Raw genomic sequence first — 18349 nt, 5'->3', positions numbered from 1 at the left:
ACATACTCATACTAGCATTTGAAAGCAACAGGGAAAAGACGGTATTGGGATAACTGGTTTTCCTTAGCAGAATAAAAATTTAGGTGCCTACCTGAGATCATATGACAAAATAAATTCTAGACGGCTGAAATCCTGAAGAGTTAAACATAGAGGGGGAAAAAACAACAACTATGAAAGTTAAAAAAGAAAATATAGGTAAATTTTTGTATCATCTTTTGTGTAGGGAACATGTTACAAGTGAGGTTCTCCAAAAATCAGGCTCTAAAATGATAAGTGTGCAAGGGAGCTCTTCACATTCAGTACTTACGGAGGAAGAGAAGGGATTCGGATTAAGGAAAGAAGTTGGGCTGTGATACAATTACAATAAGGCCTTGTTGCACCCCAGAGAGCTCATCAGGTGCTACGGGCCCAGGTTAAAGTGAGGCATTGGGCCTTGATAGCCCCATACCCTCCTGGCACTGGGTGTAGGCTGACCCCGATGGGATGTGACATGGGGTGGGGTCACTCTCCTAGGCTGAGAGTAATTTCTAGGGAAGGCTGACAGCTTCAGTTCTTAGAAGATCCCATTTATCCAGTGCACCATCCACACTTGAGCAGCTTGGATCAGTTTCTTCCTATAAACTTAGAGAGCAGCTCCTCTGAATCCCATTAAGTGTCTTTTCTTGGGGGAAAATGTACAAAGGGAAGACTAGTGGAATGGCCTATAGCTTCCACCATTGCAGCTGGTCCCGGAGCCATAATAGATACCCAGTGTCCCCTTCTTCTCTTCCCCATTCCAGATTCCCCGTATCCTTCACTAGCACCTCTGCCAGTCTGTATGGCTTACTTGGTGAGGTGACCCAGACCCTCATCTGAGAATCTGAGCCTCTGATCACCATGTACTTCTCAGGCCACGGCTATTGTACTTGTCGTTTATCCTTAAAACTTAATAAGGGAATAGTAAAAGATGCTTGAGTGGAGTGTCTTGCAGTGCCAGGAAATAAAGTGTTCAAGGAAAAACCCACAGTGATGGGGATGTGTCAAAGACTTGAAGCCAACTACCTTTGGCCATAGCTGGAACAATTGGAGAAAAAAAAAGGCAGTATTGAATTTTTTAAAAAAATATTTTATTTGAGAGAGAGGGAGAATGCGAGAGATCATGAGCAGAGGGGAAGGTCAGAGAGAGAAGCAGACTCCACACCAAACGGGGAGCCTGATGTGGGACTGGATCCCAGGACCCTGGGACCATGACCCAAGCCAAAGGCAGACACTTAACTGAGCCACCCAGGCGTCCAAGGTGGTATTGGATTATATAACCTGAAGTTTAAAATAAACATCTATGAGCCCACATTGAGGTAAATAAATTTTTTAATAAATAAGTAAATTGGGGAAAAGAGACAAATCTCCTTTATAGAAGAATTCTAAATAATTTACGTAGGCATTCTATTCTGAAGGAGGTGAAGCATAACGCCCTACTCCTTATATGCAGGTTGCCAGTTGAGACTTCTTTCCAAAGAGTACTGTATGGAAAGGGGAAAAAAACAGTAGCTTTACTCTGGAGACAAACCTGACAAACACTACTTAAGCTAATGGATCAAGGTTAGCCTCAACTCTGGCAAGCTGTGTCGATAGAATGTAGCCTGGCACTTCACCTCTGTGGTCTTCCTCTTCCAAACCCAAAAATCCAATCGAATCATGGGCAAAACACGAGACAAAACCGGGGGGGGGGGGCACTTTACAAAATAGCCAACTAGGTACTCCTCAAAATTGTCCAGGTCAGAACAGTCATAGCCCAGTGAAGTCTGTTGACTGAACGTGACGTGGCATTCTAGTTGGGATCTTGGAGCCAATAAAGGACATTAGGCAAAAATTTAGGAAATCTAAGTAAAATGTGCTATGCTAATATAATACGTTGACAATGGGAAAGTCGAGTGGGGTGTATACGTGAACTTTCAGTACTATCTGCAATTTTTCTGTAAAGTTTCTGTAAAACTAAAAATATTCTAAAACTAGAAGTTTAAATATTTTTATGTACTTATTTTTTTTAAGGTTTTATTTTTAAGTAATCTCTGCACCCAACATGGGGCTTGAACTTACAACCCTGAGATCAAGAGTCATGCACTCCACCGACTGAGCTGGCCAGGTACCCCTTTGGGTTTTATTTTTTTTTTAAATATTAAAATTACCTTGTTAAACATGGTCTTTAGTGGATAGTAACCAACCATCAAATAAAAATACACACAAGCCCCAAAGGTGAAAACAATATATTAATTTATTTCCAAAACAACAACATGGACCAGCATTGCAAACAAGGACGGATTTCTGAGTTTCAGCCATCCCCATGGGCTAGCAGAAACCCACTCTCCCAAACACCACAGTCTTTCAATATTAAAGTATTTAAGTTACAGAGATGACCAGCAACAGACATGTAAACATCTTCTATTCTGAGAGTTCTCGTTCTAGATGAGAAAGATCCAGTGTAAAACATTTCTTCTTCTCGGGTGGGGTCATTTAAAGAAGTTGAAAGAAGAAAGATCAAGTCTTAGACTCCGCCGTTAGCTCTGGGTGTGTCCCCTACGTGTCAAGCCTTCACCGCTCTGTACGGCTCCTTCTTTTTCAGTAGCAGGAAAAAAAGGCTTTACTTCAAAGGCATTCCCTTAAATACAATGAACATTCAGCAGGCACCATCACAGAAAAAATAACAAAATTGTGTGAATTAAAGGTATCATTAGTTGTAGTAACTTTTTTTTTTGTTAGAATAAATAAATATTAAGGAACGTCATGGATTTAGGAGTACAAAAGTAGACTTCACATTTTTCTGAGGTGACGGCACATCTTCTCATAGTAACACTGAGACCACTCTTAAAACCTACCCTCTCTGGTATACGAAATATGGCTTTACTTCACCTTCTCTAAATACTCCATCTCAGGAAATCGAACTAAAGAGACCAGTAAGAACATCCCAATCCTCAGAGAACTTGTTTCCTACGCTTACTAACAACTTCTCTAAGCCTCACTTACTCCATCTGCAAAATGGGGGTAATCATGTGAGTCTCCCCAGAGTGTTGTAAGGTTTTAATGCAATGAGCCATAAGGGAGCTATCAGGATGCCCACAACACAGCAGGCTTTAGCTTGTCTATTCCTTCCCTTCTCCCTTTGGAACAATCTCTGATTTAGACCTCAATTTCTTTTTTCTTTTTTCAAGATTTTATTTCTTTATTTGAGAGAGAGAGAGAACGGGTGGGGGTGGCAGAGGGAGAGGCAGAAGTGGACTCCCCGGTGAGCAGGGAGACTGACGTGGGGCTCAATCCCAGGACTCTGGGATCATAACCTGAGCTGAGGGCAGACGCTTAACCGACTGAGCCACCAGGTGCCCCTAGACCTCGATTTCTACTTACTCGTATTCTTGGCCTGCTCTCCCGATCTAAACTCTGCATGTGAAGGCGCTGAATGACAGGCCATCCATGAGATTCTCTACAGCAGCCCTGCCAACGCTGGTGCTATTACCAAGAATGTTAGAGTGAAAAAGCTTCTGTCTTCCTTTTCTCCTCGTGTCAACACGGGTCTGGGGCATAACAGGCGCTCAAGAAATACTGACTGCATGCTGAATGAACGAACTGGAGAAAGGAACGGGACAAGGGATCCGTGACACGGATGCTCACTCACAATGGAAAGCTCTTAAAAATCCAGGCACTCTTATTAGCACTAAGCATTGTAAATCTACTCAGAGAATACTCTCTGAGAATAAGCTACTCGGAGAATATTCTGGAGTCCTTAAAGCCTCATGGCATAGAATTTGGACTCCATTTTGCAGGTAAGATCACTTCGGTGGGGGTGGAGGGTGGTGACCGAAGAGGAAAGTGATTCATTCTGAGGTTAGAGACTCAGGACAAGATTCATGCGATAGCACCTCTCTTCTAAAAATATCTTCATTCTGTGGGAACACTTCAGCGTTCTCCATGGAAAGCAATGGCAGAAGGACTAGCCCACATTCTGACACCCAACAAGAAATGTCCTGTTTCCCTGGGATGGCTTTGCTGAAGCAGGAGGCAGGGGCCGATGCCCGAAAGCATATCCTGCCTCCTGTCCAAGACTTTACATTCTATACAGGACTCAGACACAGTAAACTGGAAGTGCTAGTGTTGAAACTTGGGAACAAGATCTAGTTCTCCCTTCTGGTAGCTCAAGGTTTAAAGGAGTTGCTGAGTTGCCCAGAAAGCTGTTTCTATGCCTACGTGTGGCTGAGCAAAGAGGAGTGGTGTCCACAAACGTGTGGTTACAGATGTGTCATAGAAGATTCCTTCAAAGAAACACAATTCCTATTTTCCTAAACAGTATTATCTACGGTTCTCCTTTCCAGGATAACATTTCTCTATAATGAGTATCTGATCTGGTGCAAAGGCCTGACATCAGTTCAGTTTATCACTGATCAGAGCAGGAGCCCGACACAGAAGGCGCATCAGGAGGCCGCCAGTATGGCCAAAATGCCACCATCGCCCTGTGCAGCCATCCTGATAGTGGAGGTCACAGTGTCCATGGATGTTTTCACATAGAATAACATGGTAGGTCCTGCAGCCACAACCTCATTCCGGCCACCCTTCACATAAGCAAGGCAAAGTTCTCCCACAAAGGAAGGCTCTTCTTTCCAGCTGTGAGGGCCCGTCGAGCACGTGTTACGGTGGATCAGAAATACCAGCTGGGCTGTATTACTGTTTCACTCTGATTTAGGGTTCTTTCTCGAAGCCTCAGTTCTAGGCATTCCACGGTGAGGGGGTATGTGGAAAGCTCAAACTTGTTAGCGAAGAGGCTGGGCGAATTGATCAACCACTTCAAGTCTCCGTTTCCATAGATACAAATGCCGTGTACGTAGTGGCCTGCAGAGGAGAGAACACGAGGCAGTCAGACATGCTGGTGTTCCAAAGCTGGGGTAGCGAAGCTGCCCAGCCCTAGAGTCTCCGGAGTAACTAAAAAGTGTGCTGAGGGTTAGGGGATTCTAAACAGGATCGTGTAGGCCCAGCCCACAAGGAAGGTAGGCTCTTTATAGGAAGACAAAAGGTACGCAGAGGTTCTTAAAGAACAGGAGATGGAAATAATACAAAGCGAGAACACAATAGGCGTCACAGGATAATTTGTGTATTATCAAATGAGAGTGATGGATGAGAGGTTCTAGAAGGGTACAGATGGGAGAGGTCTTTATGCGTTGCTCTGGTCAGGCCTGTTCTGTGAGCCTATCCAAGCGCCTTCTTTTATCTCCACTTAATGAGAATGAACCTCACTGACAGGACATGTCAGGACTCAACTCCTCACCCCCTCCAAGTCTCCCTGGGTCCTTCTCCTCCTTTCTCTCACACTCCACATCCAATCTGATAGCAATTCTGCCAGCTCAACCTTCAAAATACTAATAGAATTTGACCCCTTTCCACCACCTCCACCCCTACCATCCTGGCCCCACACCACCTCCACCTTCCTGTCGGAATTGTTACAATAACTGGATTCCACCGCCTCCGGCCTCCACCTGGTCTGTTAATATAGTCTCAGCACAAGAGCCAGAGCGATTTTTGTAAATGTAAGCACATCATGATGTCTCCTCTGCTCAAAACCCTCTAAGGGCGTCTCATCTCATGTGGAGGAAGAGCCAAAATGCTAGCAATGGCGTTGAAAAGTCCTCAGAATGTGGCCTTTACCTCCCACCACTTGCTCAGCCACTTCCGCCACACTAGCCTCCCCGCTGGGCCGGAGCACACCACGCATGCGCTACCTGAGAATCCAAGTTGCTCTTCCTCCCCCCACCACACCCCAGGTACCTGCCTCGAGGCTGTGTTCTCAGTGAGGCCTCCTCTGACCCCTCTTTCCTCCTTCCCTGATTCATTTTCCTCTTGGCTCTCATTACCAACAGATAGATACGTATGTCAGTGCCACGAAGGCAAATATTTTGTTTATTGTCTTTCTTTCCAGATAATTGTTTATTGTCTTTCTCCCTGGACTAGAACATAAGGTCCAGAAGAGCGGGAACTTGAGACCATTTTGTTCCCCTCTGTGTCCTCTGCATCTGGAACAGTACGAGGTAAATATGAGGTATTACATCAATAGCTACTGAATGAATGGATAGAGAAGGATGACTGGAGAGTGTGTGGAGGGATAGAACTGGGGGGGCATCAGGGGCACAGATGGTGGCTCCATTTGGGGACAATGCCTCTGGGAAAATGTGCAGACGTGGGAATTTTCTGCTAGAATCAGAAGTTTGGTTGGGAAGTGGGTTAGAAGAATGGTAAGAAGTTGAACCTCTTTTCTAGAGGTTTCTTGGCATAGAGTAGAATGACTATGGTTGACTAACCTAAAACAAACTCAAGGGCTGGGCCTTTTTTTTTTTTAATCCCATAAATAGGGAGAGTGAATGGGGTGAAATGAACTTTACTAAGATTAATTTTGCAGAGCTTTGCAGGATACATTAGAAATCAATCATGAGGCCACACTAACAACTTAATGTAAACCAGAGAACTGGTTCAAAGTTAATGGCTGCCATGAGTAGGGAAGGAAGGGTATTAAAAATAGAACAGAGAAGGGCTGACAGGACTTGTGATTAATTTAATGTGCCTGGGAAAAGTACAATAGAGAGTGGAAATCACGGGGCATGGAAGCGAGAGTTGTGGGAAGTCAGAGAAGAACCTGGGGGGAGGGGAGAGAGAACAGAACGCACAAGCAGCCCGCCCCTGCTTAAGAGAATGAAGTGAACAGGAGCGACTGTTTCAGGGTGGCTGGAGGAGAGGCCGCGCAGACAACTCGGTCTTTAGGCTAGAGGCAAGCACTACACACTTGAGGGAGAAGAGAATCACTACCCACGCGTACAGGGGGCAATGCAGGAAGGCAAGAGAGCAAGGGGATCATTTAGGGGAACCTCACAAGGCTGAGACTCCCAGATGGCGACCCCGGTTGTGAGGATGAGTAGCTTTTCCTCTCAAAACAGGAAGGGACAGTGAGAGTGTGTCCAAAGTACCCTGAGATGGAGGAATGGGATGGCATGACAAACTGGTAGAGGGATTTCGATCAAATGTCTTGGAAGTTCTTCCTCAAGCTGCAATTGTTACCTTTTGAGAGCAGAAAGGCCATTTTAGCATAAGATTGAGAGTTTAAAGCGAGTAGGAAAGATGAAAAGGACGCCAGGAAGATAATGAGGAAAATAAAAGAATAAGTAGGCAGCCAGGAGGGTCTAACCTCCCTATGGGGGGTGAGTCTGGGACAGGCCTGTAACAGTCTGCAGCAATGCTCTGCTTAGGGAAACACAAATGGCATAAAGCAGATGCTGGTAATCGTTATGCACAGGAATGGATCTTGTAGGGTCAAATGGCAGGGGAATCTGGGATGCTGGGTGAAAACAGCATGGGACAGCTGACCCAGTGCACAGGCTGGACCAGGGAGTCCTCAGAAGGAAGCTAGTAGAAGGAAGAAGCTGGGACAGTTGAAACCTTGGCGATCCCAATTTTAACAAAGCAACCACGTTCCAAACAATAACGTATTTTAGGTGTGGGGATACAGCAATGAACAAATTGGTCAAAACTCCTAGCCCTCTTGGAGCTTCTATTCTGATCTGGGGAGAAAGGAAGATATAAAGTGTGTAAGCTGGTGAAGAAAATTAGTAGAGCAACAAAGAGATTGTAATCAGAGGCGGGAGCTCCACGTTCAAGACCACAGAGCTAGAGTGCTCTCGGTGATTTTAACTGCTAACAGGACCTGCAGAGCGGGTACACATTCACGCGTTCAGAACAATTCCTATTACTCACAACCAAGGGGAAGAGGTCCAGATCGTACTCCTGACTTGCGGGTTTGGCATGCACTATTCTGCCTCCTCTGGGTCTGTCTTTTTCTTTTCCCTATCTAGTGGTTTGGGGGACAAACTATTTTTATGCTCTGGACCCTACAAGGCTTTCAGATGTTCACTGGTATCACAGGTGCTAAGAGAAGAAAAATGTCTGAGAGGCTTGAGCCGCCCAAGCTGTATACCGTAGGTAGCTCCCTGGCTCGGGGCTACTCTCATGTGCCCACCTGTCGTGTGCTAAGTAAAGGTCCGTCTAAAAATGCAAACCTGACTAGCCTATCCCTTCTCTGTGAGGTAGGGCCTGGACACAGGTGAGGACAGGAGACTGAACGCAAGGCTCTACAGAGGGGCGGGGGTTGGTGGCTGATGCACAGTGAACAGGAGCTTCCGTGGTGGGGGCCAGAGCCACAAAGTAATGACGCCACATGGGTCCCTGCCGTGGAGGCTGAAGTCCTCCTGAGTTACAGCTGGAGAGGAGGTGGAGAAGCAGATCAGAGGATGACCAGAGAGGTCCTAGAGGGAGGGTGACAGGGTAATGGGAGGATGGAGGATTGTGGAGAAGGCAACACATCCCAAATATTGAGACCCCCTACTAATGATGACGGTCTCTTTTCTAAAGAAGACCCAGGAGATCCAAGGCAAAGCGACCTCCTCCCCACCGTCCTCCTTCCACCAGGAGGGCAGGCTGTGATGAAATGCAGGTGGGTGGCACCGGCTGTCCTCTGGGGACAGTACGTTGGGCGATTAAGGTAAAGACATGAATACGCTGAAGAGCAGACTGTAGGGTGACGTGAGGATGTGGCCATCTGCAGCGGAAGGGGACGCTCAGAAAGACAGGAGAAGGGGTGGGGTGTTACGGAGAGCTGCAGAAAGGCAGCCATTGGAGGTTTTCCTCTGAAACGTTAGGTGTTGATGAGATGGACCGGAAAGGGAAGCCAGAGACTGCAGGTGGACAGACTGAGGGACGAGTGGAGGAGGCAAAGCTTTGTCACCACAGGGAGCAAGAGTGAAAGCCTCACACTCGCTCTTCCACTTAACCACTCACCCACCTCCTGTTACGGGCTGAATTGTCCCCCGCCCCAAATTCATATGTTGAAGTGCTAGCGTCCCCCCACTCCGCCCCAACCCTATACCTCAGACTGTGACCGTATTTAAGACAGAGCCTTTGAAGAGCTGTTCAAGCTAAAATGAGGTCATATAGGATGGACTCTAATCCAATATGAGTGGTGTGGGTATAAAAAGAGGAGATGAGGACCCAGATGCACACAGAGGGAAGACCACGTGAGGACATGGGAAGAAGGCGGCCATCTGTAAGCCCCTCAGGAGAAACCCAATCCGTAGCCACCTTGATCTCCAACTTCTAGCCTGCAGGAGTGAGGAAATAGATTTCTGTTGTTGAAGCACTCGGTCTCTCATGCTTGGTTATGTTAGCCCTAGTTAATGAATACCATGCCCACACGTACCAGGCGAGAGTTTGAATGGAATGTAGACCAGGGCTGATAAAAGCCCTTCTTTATAAAGTTCTACAGAAATGAAAACTACTGGGGCACCTGGGTGGCTCAGCTGGTTAAGCGTCTGCCTTCAGTTCAGGTCATGATCTCAGGGTCCTGGGATTGAGTCCCTCTCAGGCTCCCTGCTCAGTGGGGAGCCTCTTCTCCCTTTCCCTCTGCCTGCCGCTCCCTCTGCTTGTGTGCTCTGTCAAGTGAGTAAATAAAATCTTTAAAAAAAAAAGAAAGAAAGAAATGAAAACTACTTAAACTTTCTCATCCTTGTCCGTTTGGAGGAGAAATCTCTCTTGTTAGCGTTGCCTGCCATCGTGTCAGAGCTGCAGCAAATACCTCCCAAGCCAGCTGGAAGCCTGTCTGTGGGGGGAACAGAGGCTGGCGTGAGGGGCGGGGGTGGAGGTCTAGCTTGCTCCATGGTGAGAACATGACATCACTTCTCACCCTGACCACTTTCCCCTCCTAACCGCTGCACTCCTAAAAGGAACAAAAGAGGAATAAATAAAAAGAAGAAAGCAGAAACTAGCAAGAAATATCATCATAAGTTGAGCCTACCTATACACCCACTTGGTAATCATGAGCTGGAGAACATCAGTGAGATACCTGAATTTACTTTTCTTTTTCTATCTTTCTTTTTTTTTTTTTTAAGCAGGCTCCATGTCCAGCGTGGAGCCCAATATGGGGCTTGAACTCATGACCCTGAGATCAAGACCTGAGCTGGGATCAAGAGTCTGATGCTTAACCGACTGAGCCACCCAGGAACCCCCCCTAAACTTACCATGTCTTGAAGCCTCTAGCTACTCTAAGAACTCACAGATTGTTCTAAATATACGAGCAGTTCTGTCCATGAGAACCCCTGTATTTCACAATGACCTTCATGCCAACGCCAACAAGCAGTGTGGCCTCAACGTGTGGAATGAATGGCTCACCATGGCAGCCTCCGTGTTTATCTTCCATGTCGATCCACTTTATAGCCCTGAGGTTACCTGTCCAGGATGCGTTTGGCATGGCACCAGGGACACCTGCAGTGTTGACAAAGAAGAAAAGCAGAAATGAGAACCAAGAGAGAAGGGTGTCACTTCATCAATGAAGCCTCTGAGGTATGCTTATGCTTTCGGTAGATTGTCTTCACATTAGATTTTCCATCAGGGTGCAAAACCTCAAAAACTTACGGTGTACAAAGCTGGTGTTTATGAACCCCGCCTTGCCACCCGTAAAAGAATATATGCATAACTGTTTGGTCATAATGTGTGCCCAAGCCTGCAAAATAGAGTTTAAGAAATACCACAGCGTGAAATCATAAGGCAGATGGAAAAGTTGGGAGATTGGGGTTATCTCTCAATGGCCTTCCAGTGAATTTATTTTCAATCCTAATTATTACAGCTTTTTAAGACTTTTCAGATGACTTGTATCTTAAAATGAAAGCTCAGAAAACAGGCTACTGTATGTGCTAATAAGCACGAGTAAGTGGGAGCCCTCCATACGAAGTTGCAATATTAGGCATACAGAAGGGAATATCTTGTTCACTACTTATGAACTCAAACAAATCCCTTAACACGCTATGCTTTTTTAAATTATTTTTTATAAGCAAATCTCTATACCCAGCATGGGGCTCAAACTCATGACCCCAAGATCAAGAGTCCCATGCTCCATTGACTGAGCCCGTCAGCATCCTTTTTGTTAAAGGGCTTCTTGAGCATTTGGTGTTGCCAAGATTGTGCTGGGCCCTGGGGAGAGGGAGAGAAACAAGACATGGTTCTCCACTACCCAGTGAAGATATACTGTCGACCCCAAGCAGTAGGTTTCGAGCTTTGAGTTTGTCTGAGGAAGACTGGTGTGCACTGACCTACCCATCTTCTCTATTTCTTTCAGCTGTTCTTTGGCCCAAAGTTTAGTGGCTGACCCCTTAACTAATTAGTTATCTAACTCACCATTGAAATGTAAAGAGCCTTTAAAAAGGAGAGGAGGACTTTAGGTCCCCATGAAGCCAGGGCTTTTCCATCTTGGCATTATTGACACTTTATTTATTTATTTTTGCATATTCTTTATTTTTATTTATATATTTTTAAATTTTATTTTTAAAACATTTTTAATTTTATTTACATTCAATTAATTAGCATGGAGGGCATTACTGACACTTTAAACTGGATAATTCCTTGTGGTAGGGCCTGTCCTGTGAGTTGTACCATATGTAGCAGCATGCCTGGCCTCCACCCACCAGATGCCAGCAGTACATAGCCCTGAGCTGTGACAATCAAAAACATCTTCAGGCGTGGCAAAATGTCCCCCAGGAGGTGGCTGGGCAAACTGCCCATTGGAGAAACACAATGCTAAAGTTTTTTTCTTTTCTCTTTTCCTTTCTTTTCAGATTTATTTATTTGAGAGAGAGAGAGAGAGAGAGAGCACGTGCACGCGCGTGAGCGGGAAGGGCAGAGAGAGAGGGAGAGAGAATCTCAAGCAGCCTCCCCGCTGAGCATAGAGCCCGACTCGGGGCTTGCTCCCAGGACCCTGAGTTCATGACCGGAGCCAAAATCAAGAGTCAGATGCTCAACCAACTGAGCCACCCAGGCATCCTGCGCTAAACCATTTCAAATAGCCCTCTCCATCTCAAGAAATTTTGGACAGGTCAGAGAGTAAAGGGTCCATTTAATCCTATAGAGTAGTTTTACCCCAAGATTTCCATTACTGGAAAGTAAGTATATGGGAATCAAAGGCAAATGCAACAAAAGAAGAAATATTTTGCTTCATAAGAGCTCCAGCAATTTTCACCAGTGAGCCATGCAATCTGAATGTAATTGTGGTGTAATGGCACCACGTGCATGAAACCTGAACCCAGACTGTAATACTCCTTTCTCAGAAGATCGGGTAGGCAGAATAACGGCCCTCCCCATGACATACATTCAAAGAAGTCCGGATCCTAATCTCTGGAAACTGATATTATGTTATGTTACAGGGAAAAATGGAATTCAGTTTGCTAATCAGCTGATCTTAAGATAGGGAAATATCTGGAATTATCCAGCCTGGACCAATGCAATCACAAGGGTCTTTAACAGTGGAAGAGGGAGGTTTTGAAGAGCTGGGTTTTTTGTTTGTTTGTTTGTTTGTTTGTTTGTTTGTTTTTACCATCTGAAGGTTGAGGAAGGGGCTAAGTTACATGGGTGGCCATTAGAAAAGGTCCAGACCCTACAGAAAGGAATGGAGCCCAGTCAATGCTTTGGTTTTAGTCTGGTAAGACCCGTGTCAGACTTCTGTCCTACAGAATTGTAAGATAATACATTTATGTTGTTTAAATTGCTAAGTCTGTGGTAGTTTGTTACAATGGCAAGTAAAAACTAATATACATACTAATGAGACAAAAAATTACCCAGGATGATAGATATTTTTTAATAAGGAAAAAAAAACTGGACAAGACCAATACTTTACAAAAAGTTTAATTGGATTAGGCACATAGACATGTTTCCTGTTTAAGAACATTAATAAAAAATGTGCATTTTCAGAAGAAAAAAGCTCTGTTCTTTTGACCTGATGTCACATGATAATTATATGATGATCTAAATCAAGAACTGTGCCGAGGTCTCCCAACTAAAATTAAATTTTGCACAGCCTTTCCTGCAAATGGCATGAATCCTTACCCCTAAGGGCTTGCTATAAGACAGATTCTTTTTTTTTCCCCTCACTGCCAAACTTGAAAAGTTTGCTTATAAATATTGAGTAGTCCCCAAGAAAAATACCATTTATTAAGCAATATTTCTTTTTAGTGCTTTGATTTGCATTTATTACTTTAAAAATTACTTTAGCTCTTGCCTTTCCCAAGAGAAGCTTCTGTATTTTGTTCTTAGTACACATCTTAAAAGAATTTAGAATAAAACTTGCCTTGGTTAAGTTGGCAGTCCAGAAACCAAAGAGATAATCTGGTATATTCACTTGTGTCCACAAGATTAGCTGACATGGATGTAATTTTTTACAAGTCTGTTTTGATGAAAAGCTACAGCAGAAGAGTGTGAAGAACATATTGCCATAACAAAAAGTCCCTACCCTCCTTTACATGACAACATTTTTTAAAGGACAAGGTATTTTTTTTCTCTTTCATTCTGCACCAGAATCGGCATCTTCACAAGATCCCCAGCACATCTTGGCACGCGAGCACGTCTAAGAAGCTCTGGACTGTAACCAGCATTGCCAAGAGGACATAGCTTCTGTCTCCTCTCTCCTGGAAGTCTCTCCCTCAGCCTTCACCAGGTTTCTGGTTACCTTTTCTTTCCCCTTTCCCCACATTTTGCCCTGATGAAGAAATCTGGTACTATGTACCTTCTTTTTTTTTTTTTTTTAAAGATTTTATTTATTTGACAGAGAGAGACAGCCAGTGAGAGAGGGAACACAAGCAGGGGGAGTGGGAGAGGAAGAAGCAGGATCCCAGCAGAGGAGCCTGATGTGGGGCTCGATCCCAGAATGCTGGGATCACGCCCTGAGCCAAAGGCAGACGCTTAACGACTGAACCACCCAGGCGCCCCGGTACTATGGGTACTATGTACCTTCTATCCTTTGGTTAATTTAACAAACCTGTCCGCACTGCAGGGAATCCAGCCATTTGAGTAGACCGCTCATATCACTTTCTTGAAGACCATCAGCCCACCTGGTGTGGGGAAAAGCCTTGATGAGCGGAAGACCCGTCCTCATGGTGCCCTGACTTCACAGCACTGGGCCCACGGGGGGTTCTCAGTCAATGTTAAAGGAGTGAATGGGTGTGGCATGCAAGGGTTGCCCAACAACTCAGTCTTCAGGAGTGACGCTAGGACCACTTAGCTTGTGTGTGGCTAAGACAGGCCTGCTGTCCACCTTGGTTTCGGAAAAGGTCACTGTACTTGAAGGTGTAATCGTGCTCTACCTCTCGGTATCAAAAAGTATTTATCTTCCTCTCTTAGCCAAGGCCAACCTGTTCCCGTCAGCCCTACAGCAACTGCTTACGCGGCCATCAATCACCCGTCTGCCCCATGGGTCCTGCCTGGTATAACTAGCTTTGGGAGGTGATAAGGCCCTCAACAAGACTTCCGGCGCCAGCTCAAATATCAACTCAACGTGACTGCTTCGTAGGCACTGCTGGATTACTACTGTGAGGGGATAATAGCAAGCAAGAGGTTGAAGGGTCTAAATGCACCGTGTCCACTACGCAGTAGTTAATGCGGCTTGGGTTAAAACATATGCGGAGACCCCAAAGCTACTGATCCCATCACTTGTGCCAACGTCGGGATGCTCCTTCTACTTCCTAGAAGTTCTACTAAGCATAATTCTCTCCCAGAGAATGACCCGTGGCAGAGGCCACCCCACCCCACAGCACCCCCGCCCCCCGTGGAACACACTGGCCTTCCCACTGGGATTGGGGAACTTAGTTCTTACCCCAGCTTTGTCACTACCCAGCTGGGTATCCTGGAACCATCATTTAAGGCCAGACAGACTCATCTTTCAAATGAAGGAGAGAACAGATGAGCAGTTTTTCAACCTTGTAGACTGCCATCCACAGAAAAACAATTTTATCCCATCGTCGGCGCACACACGTACATAAAGTAAACACAGGTTTCATGAACTACGTAGGCTTATTACATGTAATGCACTGTTTATTTCGTGTTATTTTCTCATATTAAAAACTCTGGTCAAAGCCTACTAAAGTGATTTCTGGATCCACTCATGGGAAAGAGTGCTATTTTTAAAATACTGGACAGGATGACTGTGTTTTTATTACTGCTGTAATGATTATGATTATTCTTGTCAGGATTCTAGGAGGGTAGTTAGGGGGTATATGGATAAAGTCTATCCTCAATTCACCAGTGTCCTAGGAAAGGTCTAGTTTGCATTATGTCTGGTTTGGGGCAAAAAAGAAGATACCAATATTATCAGAGAAACCATTTTAAACGATAAACTTCAATTCTCTCATTTGCTCTGCATAGGCTTATTTAAACAAAAGATTTGAGATAAGTTTACAGAGTAACCCAGAATGTTTTTCTTGGAGCTTAGCCATTATGAGTCAAATAACTGCATTTGTTGAATAAATGAATACGGTTCTTTGAAATGCAAGCTTCATTTATATTAACTTGACTTTCTCCTTATTGTTCTCACACAGTGTGGTCCTCATTTTGGGAGACCTACATGTGGTAACAGTTTCAGCAACTGCTTATTACTGAAGCTGAGATATATACTTTTTAACTTATTGAATAAACAAGGGATTTGGGTTTTAAATGTCAAAAGTCACTGCTAAAAAAAGCTCACAAATTAATGGTGGTGCTGTGAATTGGTATAACTCTGGAAAATCGATTTGGAAATATGTAGGGAAAGCCGCTAGAACCCCCAATTCCCTCTGGCCCTTTAAACCAACAGCTTCCAAATAAGCTGAGGACCTCATTTTTTAAGTCTATCTGTCTGTGAAGATGTTCCTTTTGACATTATTTATACATAATGATTAACAGCACAGGCTTTGGAGTCAGAGTCCACATTTCAAATCCTTATCTCTACTATTACCGGTTGTGTGACCTTGAACAATTACGTAATCTCTTTAAGATACCACGTACTAACCTTCAAAACCTTACAGGGTTTTGTTCATGTTAAATAAGATAACGTATGTCTTGTGCTTAGCACCGTGCCTGGCATACTTCCCTAAATAGATGGTTGCAAACATAATTCCTCTATTAAAGTCATGGGGACAGTTGTAACTGAAAGAGATTGCTTCTTCACTATAACCAGAAGCAAGTTTACCAGTGTTGGCCTGCTACTGACGTTGGGGCTGCAATGACATTGTCGTTGCTGTGGGGCCTGTCCTGCACATTGAAGGATGCGGAGCCTTTATCCACTAGATGCTGGTAGCAATCCCCACACCTGTCCCATCCTCCTACCTCCCACCCCTTTCCCTCTCCCACCCCGTGACAACCCAAAATGTTTTCAGATGTAGCCAAATGTTCCCTGGGGAGCCAGACTGCCCCGACTGAGAACATGAAACTGTACATTATTAATAAAATCATGTGCAAATATTTGCGTGTAAAATGAACATATTTTTTTTAGTTTATAAAACTTTAATGTTCTTGCTTTTATATTTTTCATCTGTTTATTTATGACCTCTGAGGCTTACTGGCTTTGCTGACTCCGTCATTGTACTTGTGACTATTGTAAGAATAACTGAACAAAAGAAAAAGAAAAGCACAAGGTTCAGCAGTGATTTGCTTTACCAACCAAAAATAATGGAAAATTACCTAATAAGTGGGAAATGTAGTGTGAAGTAACTTGTAGCCCTTTTTTCTTATTGTTAATTGGGGTCATGTTTAGCAATAAAACGGCATATTTTTGTTCTTACCTACAAAGTTGTTCATTAATCACTTAGGATTTTTAACACATGAAATGTACTAAAAGAGATCCTGTCTTGTTTCATACGGATGTTTTCTAGAGTTCTGAGTCGTTGAGATCGTGGCATAATATCCTTAAAATGACACCTCTGCGTTCACCTCCAGTAACTGTCAACAAATTGATTCTTCTTTGGTTGTAAAAAGGAAAAGATGAAATGAATAAAGGAAGAAAAACCCGGAATTTTGGACTCGAAGGGACTTCAGAAATTTTAATATGCTTTACTGTTTTAATATATTCCTTCTCATTGGCATGCGGTGTAAACTAGAGCCTGGGAAATTTAAGTGAATCGCCCAGGAGTGTGGACGTGCTAAATAACTTACTGATTTTGTTTCAAGATAATTTACTCAATTATTCAAACAGTTTTCTTGAATGTTTCCTATGTTCTAGAGTAGATGTTGAGGGTAAAGCTATGAATGAGATGTTCTTGGAGCTTTTGGACTAGTGTATCCAAAAGGGTTTGTATTTATTAATATTTCTACTAGCAGCCCAGACACTTCTTCTCAAGTCTTTCCCCAACAGTCTTCTGGTGAAGAACAGGGAAGGTCAATGACACATCTAGAAAGGTGGAAAATCTTTGACTCAGAGCAGTTCAGATTTCAATATAATCCTGACCTAAAGACTGACCTTGACCCACTGACTGCCTACATTTCTCTTCTGCTGCTTATCACCTGTAACTCTCCTCAAACACTACTTTAATCATGGCCCATTTTTCTAAGATGGTTAAGACCTTCAGTTTCACCACTTCCAGGCTCGGAGACTGCTGTCAAATTGCCTTTCTTTCGTCCACTAAACCATGACAGTTTTCAAAATCCTTCACCTTTGCAAGGAACCCAAGTCCACTGAATAATCCCTTCCAGCTACGACTTCGCCATTTGGTGCAGTACGGGAGCCCCCGACTGATTTCCAACCTACCGGGGGTTCTTTAAACCCTCCCTGGCTTATAATAGTGTTGCTTCGCTTTGTTGGCATGGTCCTAATTCAGGGGCTTTACATTTCTCACTGAGACTATTCTGACTGCCTCCCATCTGCCCACTTCATTGGCGATACCACTAGATGGCTTTTTCTATCATCAGGCTTGACCTTGTTTACCTCCTATTGCAGGGGGAGGGAAGCAGGATTCCTTCGAACTGTCTGCCCTGTGTCTGCTTCTGGGTTTCTTTAAATGACTCTGGGCATTCCTTATGTCCAAGTTTACTGCTTTCATAGGATTATCAATTCAAAAACTGTTTCCTTAGGACTTAAGTTTTTATAGATTCTAGAAACGGGAGATTCTGTTGTTATTTCCAGCACGTGAACAATCAAGTACGGTAATTTCCTCTGTGATCTAATTGTTTAGATGTGTTTGTTTACAGCTTCAGTTAAGTGTCTGCACTTCAAGTGGCACTTTCTAGATTTTACGTGACTGTTTCAAATAAAAGCGTTTCCCAGACTGATTCCCCTTCTCATTCCATTCCACGATAAGAATTTCACTTTAGGATCATTCCCTATTGGAGGCAACAGAACATAGCATGCCCTGTATGACTCCATTGGTTGTCTGGGAAAAGGTTCTTAACAAATCCATTAGGCAAATTTTCATCGGGCCCAGTACACAGTGCCTTCTTCACCTTCAAAACAAGGCACCAGGCTACACCCAGTTGGACGTAAATCAAGAATTCATTCGCAAGTTGT

General features: G+C 44.2%; 1 protein-coding gene across 4 annotated transcripts in view; it reads right to left on the bottom strand.

The window, feature by feature from the left end:
• Positions 1 to 2233: 2233 nt before the first annotated feature.
• LOC113264440 (N-acetyllactosaminide beta-1,6-N-acetylglucosaminyl-transferase) overlaps positions 2234 to 18349 on the bottom strand; it is an 81456-nt gene continuing 65340 nt past the window's right edge. For 2 of the 4 annotated variants that reach the window (XM_057304814.1, XM_057304812.1), the window contains exons 2-4: positions 10225 to 10317; positions 9547 to 9655; positions 2234 to 4854 (exon numbers count right to left, since the gene is read on the bottom strand). In XM_057304814.1, coding sequence (XP_057160797.1) covers positions 4776 to 4854; positions 9547 to 9655; positions 10225 to 10317 — 281 coding nt within the window. In that variant the 3' untranslated portion in view covers positions 2234 to 4775. The remainder of the gene's footprint in view (positions 4855 to 9546; positions 9656 to 10224; positions 10318 to 18349) is intronic. The other 2 variants (XM_057304813.1, XM_026511473.4) reach the window with 1 other exon arrangement.

The sequence above is a fragment of the Ursus arctos genome, unplaced genomic scaffold (genome assembly GCF_023065955.2).
Source record: "Ursus arctos isolate Adak ecotype North America unplaced genomic scaffold, UrsArc2.0 scaffold_31, whole genome shotgun sequence".
Classification (NCBI taxonomy): domain Eukaryota; kingdom Metazoa; phylum Chordata; class Mammalia; order Carnivora; family Ursidae; genus Ursus; species Ursus arctos.
This window is presented reverse-complemented; position numbering and strand designations above follow the sequence as displayed.